The sequence below is a fragment of the Crocodylus siamensis genome, chromosome 1 (assembly GCF_052110815.1).
Source record: "Crocodylus siamensis isolate JL-2025a chromosome 1, ASM5211081v1, whole genome shotgun sequence".
NCBI lineage: Eukaryota > Metazoa > Chordata > Crocodylia > Crocodylidae > Crocodylus > Crocodylus siamensis.
The window spans coordinates 46,251,686-46,269,240 of record NC_143395.1 but is presented as its reverse complement, the minus strand read 5'-3'; the positions used below and the strand labels follow the sequence as shown (position 1 = coordinate 46,269,240).

The 17,555-nt window shown below is 38.1% G+C and overlaps 1 protein-coding gene across 22 annotated transcripts in view; it reads left to right on the top strand.

The window, feature by feature from the left end:
• Window positions 1–17,555, top strand: part of DST (dystonin) — a 486,590-nt gene that overhangs the window by 301,272 nt on the left and 167,763 nt on the right. For 14 of the 22 annotated variants that reach the window (XM_090034349.1, XM_090034342.1, XM_090034246.1 and 11 more), the window contains 4 exons: window positions 3,670–3,804; window positions 9,687–9,775; window positions 10,423–10,558; window positions 11,664–17,555. In XM_090034349.1, the coding sequence (XP_089890475.1) occupies window positions 3,670–3,804; window positions 9,687–9,775; window positions 10,423–10,558; window positions 11,664–17,555 (6,252 nt within the window). The remainder of the gene's footprint in view (window positions 1–3,669; window positions 3,805–9,686; window positions 9,776–10,422; window positions 10,559–11,663) is intronic. The other 8 variants (XM_090034292.1, XM_090034274.1, XM_090034333.1 and 5 more) reach the window with 2 other exon arrangements.

Here is a 17,555-nt window from a genome sequence, read left to right as displayed (position 1 = left end):
TAAATTAGAATAACAAAGACTAAAATATAAAAACATATTTGTAATTGATGCATTTAAATATATGTTATACTAAAATACCTTTTTTTTTTAAAGGTTTATATACATTATAGAAATTCACATAAAATTATACTCATTTATGGTTAGAAAATGAATTGGGTAATATTTAAGTTCAGTAACAAGCACAAAAGGAATTTCTACCATGCTCTTCTGTCACATCCTCATAAATACATCCTATTTAAGTAAATATTTGGAGTGTACACATACATTTCACAATTCTAGCTTTCTGTATTTCTATGCTATCTATGGTAATAAAATTTCTTGCTGCTTATTTCTGGTGTTTGTTCTTGCCATTGCATCTTTCTGGTGGTGGAGTTGAAATTGATACATGTTACATGCAGAAAATGTTCTCCAGATTTAATACTCATGGTGTCAAAAAATTCCTGTTTACAGATAGTGAAGAGCAAGCAATATAACATGCATATTGAAGTTACAACATTAAAACAAGAAAATGACAAGAATCTTGGTAATGAAGACAGGATGTTTGATGGCTACAAAACATCTGAAGGGTTTAGGAGAGAAGATTTTGCAAAGATGAGTTCTTTCTTAGATGAAAAGATTTTGAAGGACGTTGATAACATTCATTATGGATATTCTTCTGGGGAAGATGATATTAAATTCCATGGTCTTCGACGTGATGTAACTGCCAGGCAGTTGGTTGAGGTTAAGCTTTTGGACAGGAACATAGTTGAACAGCTCCGTTCTGGCCAAAAATCTATTGATGAGGTTCAGAGAAGTCTTGACAGATTTTTAACGAAACCTACTGCAATAGCTGGCCTATACATTGAATCTAGCAAAGAAAGAATCTCTTTTGCTTTAGCAATAAAGAAAAGAATCATTGCAAAAACATTGGCAACGACATTCTTAGAAGCCCAGGCAGCCACTGGTTTCATCATTGATCCCACAACAGGTCAGAAATACTCTGTTGATGAATCGATCATTAGGGGCCTTGTAGATAATGAATTTAAAGGTAGATTAATTGAGGCAGAGAAAGCAGTTTTAGGATATCATTGTTCTGGTAAAATAATGTCTGTGTATCAAGCTATAGAAGCTAGACTCTTGGAAAGACAAAAAGGCAAAAATATCCTTGAAATCCAGATTGCATGTGGGGGCATCATTGACCCTGTAAGAAGTGTTCGTGTTCCTCCAGAACTTGCAGTGCAGCTAGGCTTGCTAAGTAATACAGTTTTAAAATTTATACATGAACCATCTAGTAACACAAAATGTTTTCATAATCCAAATAACAGACAAGCTATGTACTACAAGGATTTGTTGAAAATTTGTTTGTTTGATGTAGATAGTAAATGTTTCCTGCTTCCAGTTGGTGACCGAAAAATTAGTACCCAATCAGCAGAAAAAGGTCATAAAATTTCTGTGATAGACATCAAAACTGGAGCAGAAATGACTTCCTATGAAGCATATCAAAATAATTTTATTGATAAAAATACATATATTGAGTTGTCAGAACAGGAGTTTAACTGGAAAGAGTCTACCACTTTTGATTCCCATGCAAACTCTTTTCTTTTGTTGACTGATCTCAAAACTGGCTTGCAGTTTAATATTGATGAGGCTTTAGCACAGGGTACAATTGACAGAACATTAGTCAGTAAATATAAGGAAGGTGTCATCACAGCTAATGAGCTTGGTGATATTTTGGTGAGCAGTATGCAACTAAATAAAGATTTGAACAGTCCTATTGCAGGATTTTGGCTTTCTGACAGTAATGAAAGAATTCCAGTTTTAAAAGCCTCACGCAGAAACTTGGTGGATAGAATTACTGCTCTTAGGTGTCTAGAAGCTCAGGCCAGCACAGGGGGCATAATTGATCCACTTACTGGAAAAAAGTACAGTGTTTCAGAAGCTTTGCAAAGGGAGCTAATTGATGATACTTGTGCTACACAAATTCAGCAGTGTGAACTAGTCTTTACGGGTATCATTCATCCAGTAACAAACAAAATTATGTCAGCTGTTGAAGCTATGAATGTAAATGTCCTAAACAAAGAAATGGGAGTTCGCTGTTTGGAGTATCAGTACTTGACTGGTGGACTGATAGATCCAAAATCTCATTCCAGGTTGTCAGTGGAAGATGCTATCAAGAATGGCATTATTGATGCTATCACTGCCACAAAAATGAAAGATGACAAATACTTTGTCAAAGCTATAACATGCCCCAAAACAAAGAAGAAGTTGACTTACAAAGAGGCCTTAGAAAAAGCTGTTTTTGATTATCACACAGGTTTACGATTATTGGAAGCAGCTGAGCCCATTAAGACAGGGATTTCTAGTCTCTACTATATTTCAAAGTAGCACACTGGTTTTGGTACTCCACAGATTCTAATTGTCCATTAGTCACTCTGGGGAACACTATGGCTACATATTATCTAATGTAGCCGTCATAAGAGACTATTAATTGAATTAACGTGAAGTGAAATTGGAAATTGGTATTAAGTCCTTTTGTGTTCAAAGGATTATTTTAGGTTAAGTTAGGAAAAATTCCTGTTGAGTACAAAATGGAAGTTATGTTGGAAGTAGATTCTTACATCATTATTTTCAAACTGGTATCAAGTATTAATACTGGAGTTAATGCAGTTACACCCATAAAAAGCAGTTACATAGAACCAGGCCTGTACTGTATTTAAAGTCTAGTGCCAATTTTTAAGAATAATATGTGTTGTATTTACAGTATCCTGTCAAATAATGCTGGCTTGATTATCATCACAAACTGCTCTCAATAATTTTTTAAAAGATCCTTCCACTATTTTATTTCACAAATGGATCTGAATATGTTTAGACTACAATCCTATGACATTTTCTTACAAATAACTTCACTCACATGTAGTATAGGGAAATGTAGGTAGACTTCTCATAAGCATGAATTTTCAGTGATTTTAAGGAACATGTTTGTAATTAGCTTTTTAAATGCTTGGACTTTTTTCTAATTTTTTTCATTTTCTCTTGTACTACAGGAAAGTGTTTGAACACTTTTTTAAGTACTGAAAAGTTTTAGACTACACTAAGACTGGTTAAAAATCATATATTACTGGGCACAAACCGTACATCTATAATATATTTATTGTGGAAAAATGGTAACTTTTCCATCATTATTTCTTAATTTTTCCTGCTTTTAAGTTGTGAAAACATTTGTTTTTCCTCCTATTTGTAACTTAGTAACCTGTCTAAATGTAGTTCGTAGTATGATACCTGATACTGACTGTATGCATATAAGGCTAATGCAAAGGCAGCAATTCAAAGCTTTTCTAAATATAAGCATTGTTTAGATTTTAATTACTAAGTAGAGGCTGGGAGGTTGTGCTGTTTCTGTCATATCTATAACATGGGGTGTGCAGCATATGACTATGTTTCATAGGTATTGCAATCTCTGCAAATGTTTGGACAAATCAGTCTATTTATGTCTTCAGTTTTATGTCATGTTTTTTTCCTAACATAAAGGTTACACAGTAACGCATGAGGTAAAATAAAAAAAAACAAAAAACTGTAGCTGCTTTTTGGTAATACTCATATTGTGACAGGACTATGATTCTGTGGCTATTGAAATTGAACTTCTCAACCACTTAAATAAATGTATTTTTTACAATCCACATTACCTACCAGAAGTCAATGGACGAGGAAAAGAAAGAGCATGTTGAAAAGGCTGGGGATTTACTGAAATGGGTGTCAAACCTAAGCAAGACGCTCAGCAAAGAAGAAGGAGAAAAGGCTGAAAAGGCAGACTTGCCTAAGCAGCAGGTACCCACACATTTGTTTGGTAAAGCACCACTTCTTTCTTTTGGCTTCATGTCTTGCAGAAGGATTACTCTAAATACTTTTGGTTTCACAAAAGCAGCACCTATAATACCAGAAAAATGTGATTTCAAATGTGCTTCCAAGGGAAACATTTTCAAAGGTTTGAAATTAATTTAGGTAATACCACCACAGTATGTTTTAATGCCCCCCCCCCCAACTGTCTGAACCTGACAGCTACACATCCTACTCGAGTAGTTCTTGGTCTCTTCTGCTTCCAGTGAAGAAGGAATGAAAGGGAAGAAGGAATAGGTCCTAGGCCAGAGTTCATCTTCTTTTCATGTAATTAAAAATGTTTTGAAATGGAAAAAATAAGGACTACTTTTCTCGGTAAGTCACTGAAGGGCTGAAGTTTCTTTTTCTGTGATAAAAAATAGAATATTGCAGATGGGCACATCTACATGTCACCATACATCACCGTAGTGACGCTACATTGCTGTAGGACGCTCTACAGTAATGTAGCAATCATGCAAGTCTACATGTGATCAACAGCTACCTCGCCATAATGGCACACTTCTCCATTTTAGTGTGCCACTCCAACAAGGTAGTGGCGAAAATTAACTGTGCGCTGTGCACACAGTGCAGTAACAACATCACTTTAGGGCGACGTGTAGACATGCCCTGTAATGACAAGGAGTACTTTACTTCATGGTGAAAAGCAGTACTACAGAAAAGTGTCTGGGATTATAGTGGACCACAAGCTGACTGAGTTAACACTGTTCTGTTATTGCAAAAAAAGGCCAATAGCATGCTGTGACATGTTAACAGGAATGTCTCATGCAAATCATGGGAAGTAATTTTTCCCCTCTCTTCAGTGTTGGTGAAGCTGGTGAAGCCTTACCATGAACTCCTATGACCAGGTTTGGCCCTGCAGTTTAAGAAAGAAGTGGATAATTTGCAAAGAGTCTAGAGGAGAGTTACAAAAATTCTTAGAGTTCAAGAAAACTTGACATACAAAGAAAAAATGGGACTTATTAATCTGGAGAAGAGAATACTGAGGAGGAATTCGTTAAGGGTCTTCAAATACAAGAAGGATTGTTATAAAGAAGATGGTAATAGACTATGTTCTGTGTCCACAGTGGACAGGGCAGAAGTATCAGTCTTAAATTACAACAAAAGGGGGTGCATCTACACATGCACTTAACTGTGCAGTAGACTAATTTGCTGCAATGTGACGTGTCACATTCTACACGTGTGACACTTAGACCTGAGCAAATTAATTTTCACTGCCGTGAGACAGTAGTCAGGGACAGTACTATTTTATGACAGTGAAAATAATTGCACCTAAACACATGAGTAAATGCTGACCCAGGTGTAAATTGCACCCGGTCAGCCCAGGCAGCCGGGGCCAGATCTCTGCCTGCCATTTAGCCACAGAGCTGTGCACACTGGGGCACTGTCGTGTCCTAGTTAGCCCCTCTGCCATTGATGCCTCCTCTCAGAGCCTGGGGCTCACCCTCTGGCCCCCTGCCAGCCTGGGGCTGCTCCACCCCATCTCATACTGGTGTGGTCCTGGGTGCAGTATCTGCACATACACCCTGGACCACAGCAGTTTGAATATCTGTGTGTTCCATTAAGGTGCCCTGATAAACTCTGGCAGAAACTGTGGTGGAATTTATCATGTTGCCTTAGTGGGACATATAGATGCACCCAAGAAGTTTAGATTTGATTTTAGGAAGAATTTTCTGACTGTGTTGGTGGAAGCAATGGAACATATTACCAGAATGGGTTATAGACATTGAAAGTTAGAGTGAGTTAGGCAGACACTTGTCTGGGTAGATTTAGGTAGGTATAATCTGTCTCAAGCAGAAGGATGAACTGACTGATCTCCTGACACCTCTCCCCGTCCTATTTTCCTGCGAGTCTATGAAGGAGTCTTCAACAGATGGTAGTTTCTCATCTCGCTTTCAAGCCCCTGCATACTACAAAGGGAAGGAAATACAGAGAAAAGAAATATGGAAGGGATCTGATAGGGTCCTTTCTTACCACCAGTTGATCTTTGTGAAGGAGACTGCAGTCAGTTGCTTTTTTGCATTTTCTTTTCTATCTCTGTTGGGTCACAAAAACAATACCTGTTACCTGGTTAACACACCAGAGAGAGACACTGAGGGCCTTGTTACACAAGACACTTAGCACTTATTACATTTAGATTGTAACAAACAGTACAACTTGGGAAGCAGTCACATGTCAGTGCTCACTATGATCTGAATTCAGACTATTACCACATCAGTCTTGAATCAGCTCCAGTGTGATCCAAGGGCAGAGACCAAAAATTAGCTGATTTTTGGTCTCAGCCCTGGGATTGTACTGGAGCGAGTGTGAGATTTCAGTATAAACAAAAATCTTAGCCTGGGAATGCACTAGTTTCAGTTGAAGACTTCTTTGAGGTTCTGGGGCTGGGTCCCACAGTCCGTGTATTGTGGGTCCTAGCTCTGGGACTGCAAATTGATCATGTTATCTCCATAGAGCAGCCCATACTAAGGCAACACACTACTTAATATAATTGGGAGATATTCCTCCCTCAAAGAGGTATAACCATACTACAATATGATCAAACTTAGCATGTCATGGACTTTTGTGTGTCAAGCAACTTCTATTTAAATTAAAATACTGGAGCTTAATGGTTAATGCTAAATGGTGTGAGACCTCTTTCTCTCGTACCTATAGATTAAGAAGCAAACCATTACCTCAGGCTGACCTCTGAGAAAACACTGACTTTTTATTGACAACTAATGTATTTGTATCCAGAATCAGCCAGAGGTACCACCTTGGGGTCTTTTTTCTAGACCCTCTTAACAGCATCAACTCACTTCTTTGCCCCTTTGTCCACGTATACTCATTTTTCGCAACTAACATCTGAACTTAAATGCTGAATATAGAAGGGTGTTCTCTACTGTTTTTATGGCCCACTGTCTGCCTCTCTCCATCCATACTGCCGTGAAACATAATCACTGAAGCCGGAGATGCTCATTCACTTTACAGATGTAATTAGCTGTTTGAGCCTAAAGTCAGGTGGAAGGTAGGGCAGGGTATTACCTTAGAGATTTAACTGGTGCAGCAGCATGAGCTTTCATAGGCAATAACTTACCTTGTCAGGTGTCAGGAAGTCACTTTATGAGGAATACAGAAAAAGGTGTTTTTTGAGTATTATGAATATTATTGCTGGCAACCTGTCCTAGCTAACTAGAATCCAAGATAACGAGCTTGCTAAGTAATAAGTGACTGTTATCATATGCCTTTTTCTGCATACAGCATAAAATTAACATAGTGCTTGCAGGTTTTTAGCTAGGTTTCTCTGGCCATTGTAGGTAAGGACATGCTGTGTTATAAGAATGTTGGAGCTTATATTACACTCCAATGCAGTTGTTACACATGAATCCCTGCCCCACCGATCACAGATATAGTCTCTTTAGAGACTTCCACTTTTTGCAGGCCTCAAAGACCTTCATGCAAGTTCTGTAGTAAACATCCTGGTGTCCTCACTGGTTGGATCAGAAAGATACTCAAGCAGGCAGACGATGCTGTTTCATTTCTGTGGGCCAAAAGTGTAGTACTAGGCTGTAGAGTACCAGGTTCACTTTTATTATTTCGGAATCAATTTGGAAATTTCTAAGCTTTAGTGGTGGGACTTTCAAAAGAACTCAGCATTGCCCTAGTCTGCTTCCAATAAAGGTAGTAGTGAAGGTCACTGACAGAATTTGGCTAGTTCAAATAACTTTAGAATAGGGGTGTCAAACTCACTGAGTTGGTGAGACAGATCTGGACTATGGGGCTTCTCTCAGTTTGGACAACCTGCCTCTGGATCTGGCATATGGGACTTCTCACTGCAGCTCCAAGACAGCCACTGCATCAACATGGCTATTATACCAGTGTTAACATCACTACCCTACTACTGATTTGCAGGTCAAGCAACACTCCGAAGTTGGAAAAATTGCAACCCCCATGGATCTGGAGGTGATTTGTTAGGCCATAGAAAAGCCCCACAAACCTGATGACCCACTTCCATGGGCCTGATCTGTGATACCCCTACTTTAGGAGGTCCTAGTCACCATTAATAACTATAATTCCCATACAGTTGTGTGCTTTGTAAGCCATAGCCTATATATTTATGGAGGTTACAGAAGCGTACCATCCTGGAGGCACTGTGACCTTATAGGCCCAGTGATGCACAAGCACTGAGAGACAGCACAGCAGAAGACACTGTTTGACTATATACTTTGAAGGTTGTAACCCCGTGTTCCAGCTCAGCTCTGATCTGCTGTCTTGAGAGGAAAAGGGATTTGGATTTTTGCCCTGCCCCTCCCTATCCCCATTTATGTAGCTGCTGCCAATGCTAGGTTCTTGATAATTGCTGTGAGAGTGCAATAAATGGCCTGATGCTGGATGAAAAGAAGGACTGCGTATAAAGGTGCTTGCACCTTATACCCCAATGCAGACGTGAAAAACTGGCCAGATTATCATCTTTTATTTTCAGTTTAATAATAGGGTTTGATGCAAAGTATTTCTTGGTTCATCAGGACTCAAAGACAGTTCTTTCCTCTGGTGTGAGTTCTGGAAGTTTGTTCTAGGACTTTAGTAGAAGATAGCAAACAATAAATTCCTCTCCAGCTTAGTTGACAATATAAAAGTAAACGACACACCTAGTGATTAAACAGAAGTCATCTTTGGAGTGGCAGCAGCTGTGCCAGGATGGATGCCTCTTAGCACAGCTGATCTGTTTTATTGGTGACATCAGTCAGGAGTGTTGTCCCATAGGGTTGGGCCCTGCCACTCCAAGGGGCTGAAGGACTATGGCCCTAGATACCACATCCCAATTCAGGGTGCACAGCTACAAGCAGGGGTTCCACCATGAGGGAATCCCATGAGGGGTTCCACCAACTTGGGATATGGCAGCATGATATGTGCATTATGAGAATTTCCTACAGGACAATTCCTAGGGTGCGCATCTGCAGGTGCGGAGTGGGGGAACTCCCATGGGGGTTTCTTCTGTCTGTGCTTGCAGACCACTTCCCAATCTGTGGCACATTAGCATGAAACTCATGTCTGCAGGGAATTCCTGGTACGTGTTTCACAGTGCAGCTCTCTGGGGCTTCCCCTGCCTGCACATGCAGGCCCTGGGAATCCCACGGCAGAATCAGGTTCCTGAAATCCCAAAAGTGCCTTCTGAGGGCTGCCTGGACTCTTGTGCCATGAAAAGTTAAGACATGCTATTATTACAACTTGTCCCAGCCAGAATTTAGGGTATTTGTGGCACAAGGGGCATGGACATCTGATCAGGTTTTGTGCCACTGTAAAAAAATTGATGGTGGCACAAAGATGACATCTGCTTACAGCTCTACTGGTATTTTCAAAAATATCTGTTAAAATCTACTTTACCTCTGGGCTACTGTAAATACATACATCACAACTTTGACTTTTATCATGTGGTATGTCAATTTCCGAGTTTTTCTTTAGGTCATAATTTTTGTCATCCTGAGAACAAGCTATGGAGCAAGACACTTCCATGATATCTTTCTGATTGCAGCTTTATGGGGAATATGGCTTTATATGATTTATTAAATATTATTACATTATTTTAATAGAATTTGGCTTTTCTAATACATTTCCATGACAAGTAGCTTAATGTTTTGTGCAGCGCTTTACATTCTTATGTGAAAATGCCCTACCTACAGGGAAATAACCAGAGTTTGCCAGATAAGATGCACTGGTATTTATACTGTAATAGACTATTTTGTTACCAGTGGAAAAGTGTATTTTGGATATTTTTCTTATCTCTCATTACAGTGTATTCATAGTGAAACCTTGAATGTGTTTGGTTTATTTCTCAGATTTCCATGGATGAAATAACAACCAAGAAAGAACAAATAGCTGAGGCTTTGCAGACTACACAGTCATTTTTGGCAAAACACAGTGACAAGTATGTTAATTTTTATCACCTCATTCTCTGATATTGTAAATGAAACAGAAGTGAGTTTTTTACAAGGAACAGACCAATATTTTTATGTTAGTTTGAATAAATTTTGTTTTACATGCCTGTATACCATTTTATTTCTATTTTTTTCCCGTTTAAAAAAGAACTTGATTAGGTGAATATATCCTTGATTAGGTAACAAAACAAATAGAAAAACTTTTTATAGCACCTTTAAAACTTTTTCTTAAAAGCTTTTTATAGCAGCATTCATCTGAAGGATTTCAAAACACTTTAAAGTTTTAGCAAACTAATTTAGGATATTATTAAAGCATTTGCTGTGGAATCTCATAATGCTTGCTATTGAAGTTAACTCATATTGGCTTGATTGGTGATCAGTAAGCAGTTAGAGGCACATATTATATTTGTAACCCCAGAATGCCCCAAGGAAGTTGCATTTTTCTCAAAGGAGTTTGTTTTTAATTGTATTTGTTGATTGCAGGCAACTCCCTTATAATGCATATTAATAATTAGTTTAAAAAAACAGGGCCGTATTTGCTCTCATTTTTAAACAATCATATAATGTGTTTCTCATCACCCACTAAACCTTTTCAGTTCTATAAGTAATTGTTCCCTTGCATTTAATTTTTTCATAGAATGACGGGTGAAGAGAAAAATGAAATAGAAAAACAAGTGAAATCCTTGCAGGACGGCTACAACTTACTATCTAACGAAGCTTTGAAACACCTGCAGGAGGTCCAATATTTGAATGACGAAAAGATGGAGGAAAAGGTAATAATGCAGAAAACTTTGTATTGTATTCCCAACTGAAATACGTTGCTCCTTTTACTTTTGCTGCATGGTTATGGACAGTATATAAACACTTAAAGAAGAAATTGCATTTGATTGTATGTATCAGGATGCAGTAATATGAATTAAAAGACTGCAGTTTGTATAGTATAATAAGTAGTTTTATGTGTGCATATAAACATTCTGTTCATCAGAATTTGTGCAGTCTTAATACAGTGTGCCTTGCATGATGAGATAAAGCAAATCATTCATCACTTAACTCTTCTCTTAAAAGTCATCCTCTGACTGCTATATAAGTATGTGTTTGTGCTGCAAAAATATGACACTATAAAATAACATGGGTTAATTTTTACTTTATACTCTCCCAAATACATTCTAGACGATAAGTAATGGTCCAGATTTTCTTTAAATTCTAATTGGGTATATAGATGAGGGGATGCACAATAATGAAATATTGCAAATACATTTATGAATGGATCTGAATCTTAAATACAGAATTTTGAATTCTGTCAAAAATGTATTTCAAAGGTATGTGTGCATATACATGTAGAAGCAATGTCTTGTGTAATTAGTTTAGAATAATATTATCAAACTGATTACATGCTTTCCATGCCAACTAGTTACAGTATACGGGTGCTATAATATTGATTCCACATTATTGGGTGTCTGTGTAGAAGTGCTGTATGCTGTAAACATGAATAGCATGGATGTTTTGTATCACATACTGTTTCTGATTATTCTAACCTTTCACAGACACTTAGAGCATGAAAATTTTCCTTCCAGGTATATGTCCTACTTGCTCACTATACAATCATCTATTCTGTTGTCTTTCACTAACCCTATTTATGTATGCAAAGCATAGGTTTTCAATTCACAGATGCATGTTGATTTTAAATCTTTTATCACATCGTGTGCTGTTGATTCACTGACATAGATCACTTGCGCATTTGAGCTGCTAACATTCACAGCATTGCTCCAGTCCTGGTAAGTAGATGATTTGATGCTTAGCATGTATTCAAAAGCCAAAAAAAAGTTTAATATGTACCATCCACAAAAATCTTAACACTTCTTTTATATCCCTTTTTAGGTGGATAACGTCATTGCTGGTATCATTGATCAAACTACCGGAGAAATCCTTTCAGTCTTTCAGTCTGTTCTGAAAGGTCTAATAGACTATGATACCGGAATTAGGTTGCTTGAGAATCAACTGATTCTATCTGGCCTAATTTCACCAGAATTAGGTCTGTCTTTTGATCTTGAAGAAGCTAAAGCACATGAACTTATTGATGAACAGACTCTACAGCAACTGCAGGAATTAAGTAATGCTAAAAAAATTATTTCAGAGTTATCATTCATAAATATTCCAGTTATACATGCTTTAGATCAAGGTATAATTTCAGAGTCTTTGGCTATTAAAATTCTTGAGAATCAGCTTTCTACTGGGTATCTGATTGTGCCAGGTAGTGGAGACCACTTAACACTCCACAAAGCTTTCCAGAAGAACCTGATTTCTCCAGCACTGTTTTCAAAGCTTTTGGAAAGACAAGGTACCTACAAAGATCTCATAGACCCCAACACTGCAGAAAAGATTTCTCTTGAGGAGCTGATTCAGAGAAGCATAATTCATGAAGAAACAGGGTTACGACTTCTACCTGTGAAATCACTAGAAAAAGGTAGAATCACGCTAAAATGTGGGAGGAAGATTACTATTTTGAGAGCAGCCCATGAAGGACTCATTGACCGTGAAACTATGTTCAGGTTGCTGGGGGCACAGCTGCTCTCTGGAGGTATAATTGAACCTGACTCAGGGCAAAGAATGACGGTGGAAGAAGCCATGAAAGAAGGAGTGATAGATCAGGATGCTGCTTCTGGGATTCTGACCTACCAGGTTCAAACTGGAGGAATCTTCTGCTCAAATTCAGCCAAACGCTTAACTGTAGATGAAGCTATACAGTGCAACCTAATATCATCTACCAGTGCACTGTTGATACTAGAAGCAAAGAGAGGCTTTGTTGGCCTCATCTGGCCTCATACTGGTGAAATATTCCCAGTATCCACATCTTTGCATCAAGGAATGATAACAAATGAGCTGGCCTGCAAAATATTAAATGGCAGACAGAAAATAGCTGCGCTCTATATTCCAGAAACTTGTGAAGTACTCAGTCTGGATAATGCTGCACAATTAGGGATAATAGATGGTAGTACTGTGAATGTTTTGAACCAAGTGATCTTACCTGATAAAATGCCTAACATGGAAGATTTAGAGTCTTCTTGTAAAAATGTTGTGAGATGGTTATCATCTTATGAATTTCAGCCACCTGTATTTCATGATCATGAGCAAGAACAAGAAGAGTCTAGTACTAAAGAGCCTATACTTTATAGTTCAGAGCATGCCAAAAAGTTATTCATGTCATATCTGATGATAAATAGTTATATGGATGCAAACACTGGGCAGAGACTCCTGTTGTATGATGGAGAACTAGATGAAGCTGTCAGCATGCTGTTGGAAGGTGATGATTCTGCGTACAATACTGATGTGGCAGAAGGAGGACTCACTACCACATGCATAAATTCAAAAGGAATAGATCTGAAGCAATCTAGAAATGTTACGTTCAGTAATGTCACAAGGAATGTCTTGATTGCACATAATGATACACAGAACACTTTCAGTGACAGTAACATAAAGCAATCTGAAGAAAATATTCAGAATGATAAATGTTCCCAGGAAAATGATTTCTACAATAGAGCAGATTATTTTAATGCTAATGGTTTTGAACAGTCTGAACATACAGAGAACATGTTTTTAGATGAACCTGGAGAGAAACCTGGAAGTATAGTAGGTAGCACTCAAAACTCTGAAAAGGAAAATGCAATCAAAAGTTTTCAGGAGTATCCTAAACAGAAACAAATGGAACTGTGTAAGCTTATACATCAGCAACCAAACTCTGGAAATATTGAAGGGCATCCCCTAAGTAACTCACAAACCAATCTTATTCCAACAGGAGATAAAAACAAAATTAGCATATCAGATGAAAGAGAATCCATGGGTAGGGAAAAAGAGACTTGTAAAACGTTAGAAAATGTATTGGGTGTGAACGATTTGACAAGTTATAGTGAAGTCAGTACATTAGAAGAAAGTGATATTACTGGTGGTCAGGAGAACAATTCAACATGTAGGCCTTACCTTTTGCAGCTTGCTGATACAAGTATGTTAATTGGTAAAGATAAGAGAAAAGATGATGTTCACTGCAGTCCCAATTTATTTGGAAATGCTGACATTGGAAAGAGACTTTCTGGAGAACTTCATGGTGAAGAATTAGTGAATCGATTTGTTTGTTATGATTATGAGCATGGCACACCACAGTCTGGAGATAATGAATATGGTGAGCTACTGGCAGACAGCTATACTGACACACTTGGCAAGCCGTTGCTAGAAAACTATAGTGAAGAGCATTGTGGACCATCACTAGAAAACTGTACTGAGCCACAAAGCAGGTTAACCCTGGAGGTTCATACCAATTCATATTATGGATTACCCTTGGAGGATCATACTGATGGCCTCTGGAAGCTACCTTTGGAAGAAAATAGAGATGTTCATTGCAGGACTCTGTTGGAAGACAATATTGATATACATGGTGGTCAGCCTCTGGGAGGCAGTATCGACATGGTTGGTGGGCATCTGGTAGAGGACAACAGTGTTACATATAGCAACTTAATTCTGGGAGATAGTGCGTGTAAACCTTGTGCTCTACCAGTGGGAGGGAATGAAGGCATCCTTCAGTTTGAAACTGACCACTTGCAGCATGAATATGACAGCAAAACTTGCAACTCTCCTCAGTTTGCTGATGCTTATGACATGCCTCAGATTGATGATGAGGATGCCTATGACACTTCTCAGGCTGATGATGACGATGATGCCTATGACACTCCTTGGGTTGATGATGATGAGGATGATGCCTATGACACTCCTCAGGTTTCAGACTATGATTCCTCTGACACTTCTGAAGATGAGGATGAGTATGATACCTCACAGCTTGAGGATGATGATACCCCAGAGCCTGAGGACATTCCTTTAGGTGACCAGGAAGAAATAGATGTTGTAATATGCATGAGAGAAGAAAGAAATTCTTTGCAAGAAGTAGCCAATGTTGGAGGAAGCATACAGTGCTCAGATGAAGTAAATCATCCAGATACACTTGAAAGTATAAATCTGGGCTCAGAAGGTGCCAGAATGTTGGAGACAATCCCTGAAGAAGAAATAGAAAGTACATGGACCCCGGAAAAGAAAGGGCAGAAACCAGAAATTACTTCAGAGAGTGAAGAAAGTGTGGAGAGCAACCTTAGTTCCTTACTAAAGCTGTATGAAGATGAAGTTGAAGGAGATGGAAGTGAGGAATATGAAATGAAAACAGAGAGTGACTCTATTGAGGATAATTATGAACAAATACAAGAGGAAGAAGAAGATTATGATTATATGGATTATGATTATGATAGTTATGACACTGACACTGGTGATGATGAAGTAATGGCTATTTGTTACTCACAGCATCTTGATAAAAACACTGGTGACCAGTTCCTTGCCCCTTCAAAAGAAACTGAAGATAGGAAAAAATGCAATCAAAATATTGATACCCTGGATCATTATCATCCTTTAAAACCCATGGCAGATGATACTATTTTCCAGTTAGAATCCAAGATTGAAAATAGTTCTGGTGAGGACAGTTTTGATCTTACAGAGAAAAACAAAGGAGACATACAGAAAGAAATTGAAAGTCCTTACGAGGATTTTGTAGAAAGTAAACAAACATTAGAAGATGTCGCTGCAAGCCTTCAATCTGGAAATTGCCCTGGCACTGACTGGGTGTCATTTAGTAGTGAAGAAAGAAATGCCACACTGCATAAAACTCATGTGTCTGGGATTGGTCTGAATGAAGCAACTGTAATAAACTCTGTGCCTATTTGTGCATCACAGTCTACTTGTAGTAACCTAATTACTAATGATAATAAAAATATTCAAATAGAAGATCTGCTACCTGACCACAGCATAAATATCATATCAAAGGCATATTCAAATCATGGCCAAAGACAGAAGCCAGATGAGGATAGCATTCTTGCTGAAGAGCAAATAATAAATAAGGTGACCTGCATAGAACATTTTAAGGTAGATTCTTCCCAAATGGATGATAAAACCCTCAGGCCTGTGTCTTATATAAACAATAGTGATAGTCCATATTCAGTTACTGACCCAATACAAACAATCACAAATGAGAAACCTGGTCAAAGGGAAAAAGGTTTCGAAATGTCTAAACAAAATGCAAATATAGTTAATATTCTAAAAAACGGCCATATTGCAGAATTAAGTAAAAGTCCCATTCATATGGAAAACCTTGGAGAAATATTTGATGCATCTGTTATTAAAACAGGCACTGAATGTGCTGTTATGAATGAAGACAAAGTAAGTATTGGTCAAGACTCAGTTGATGCTAGGTCAGGACATTACAATGTGTTAGATACTGTGGAACCAGAAACTGAGGAAGAGTTTGATCTTTCCTCTTATTTAAAACAATGTGCAAAAAGTATAACAATAAAAAACATGTCAGAACTGGATGGGACTGACTCTTGTTACTTTGAGCAAGGTTTCACTGGGGAAAATGCTGTTCAGAATGCGAAACACTTAGTGAAAGCTGACAGTATAACTGATAGTGGGGGAACTCATTCAAACAAATTAAACTCAGAAACTGAGACTCCTCTCCTGATAGTTAGGGTAAAATCAAAGGAAGTTAATGTTATCAAAGAAAAAGGAACTGTTATTTATCAAAAAGCTGACAATGCTCTTAAAGATATTTCCGATAGCAACATTCTATGTGGCCATGAATTTGCCTTGAAGAAAGTTAACATGTTAGGAGGTACTGAGAATACCCAAGAACCAGGGGACAGTGAAACCACGTGTCCTGAGAAACACATACATACAACAAATTTTTCAGCTGGATGTTTGGATAATATAAGTGATAGCTTTGGCAATAGTGCATGGGAGGAATACGAAACATTGGTTTGTCACAGCAGTGGAAAAATCATTAAGGGAGAGAATGACTTAACCAATGAAACAATGTTCTTTGAAAATGGTATCAGGAAAGAAATGACAGTTGAATCACTGCAGAAAGAAATGGTTTTCTTGGAAGACCCCCAAGCAGAGGAAGGTATTTCACATTCCCCTGAAGTATCTGACTTATTAATTGAAGATTTAAAAAATATTTTAAAAAACAAGTTGAAAGTTGGCAAGCAAGAAGGCGAACCTTTAAATTACTCTGACACAAAAAATTTAATGCAAAACGTACTTAAGATGATTGGTGACACACACCTGGGGAATGAGACTTCCAGTGAGTCAAATATCAAGCCAGAAAATGATGAAATTAGATCTTCATTGGCAGCTGGTCCACCATGCATACAGTCAGAGGATTATGACAGTATTCCATTATTTTGGCGTGACAACAGAAGCCCTGACCTGCTTCGTGATATACTAAAGCCAGACTTCTACAAGCAGGAGATGGATAGTCCATCTGAAACAAAGAATGAACAGTCCCAGAATGAAAGAGACCAAGAAATAAAAGGTACTGTTCCTAAACTTATTACTTCTCAACTTGAACAAATTTTCCAAATCCCACCCAGAGATGAATGTTCATATAGGTTTGAGAAGCTTATGAGAGATTTGACAAAGGAGTTATTTACCAGCTCCCAGGCTGCTGATGCCTCCAAAGGTGATAAGTATGAAGGCAAAGCAAAGGAGCTTTGTCCTTTTTTCTCAACAGAACTGTCAAAATTTGGACTGGAAACTCTAACAGGAAGCCCACTGGAACACAACACAGCTGTTGCTCTGAAAAATGACCAGCAGCCTGAGAAGTCAAGCAGCCCTCCCAAAAGCTTTCCTGAGGATGTTCTTAAAATTAAAGAAGCTGATCCACAAGATGAACACACTGACAAG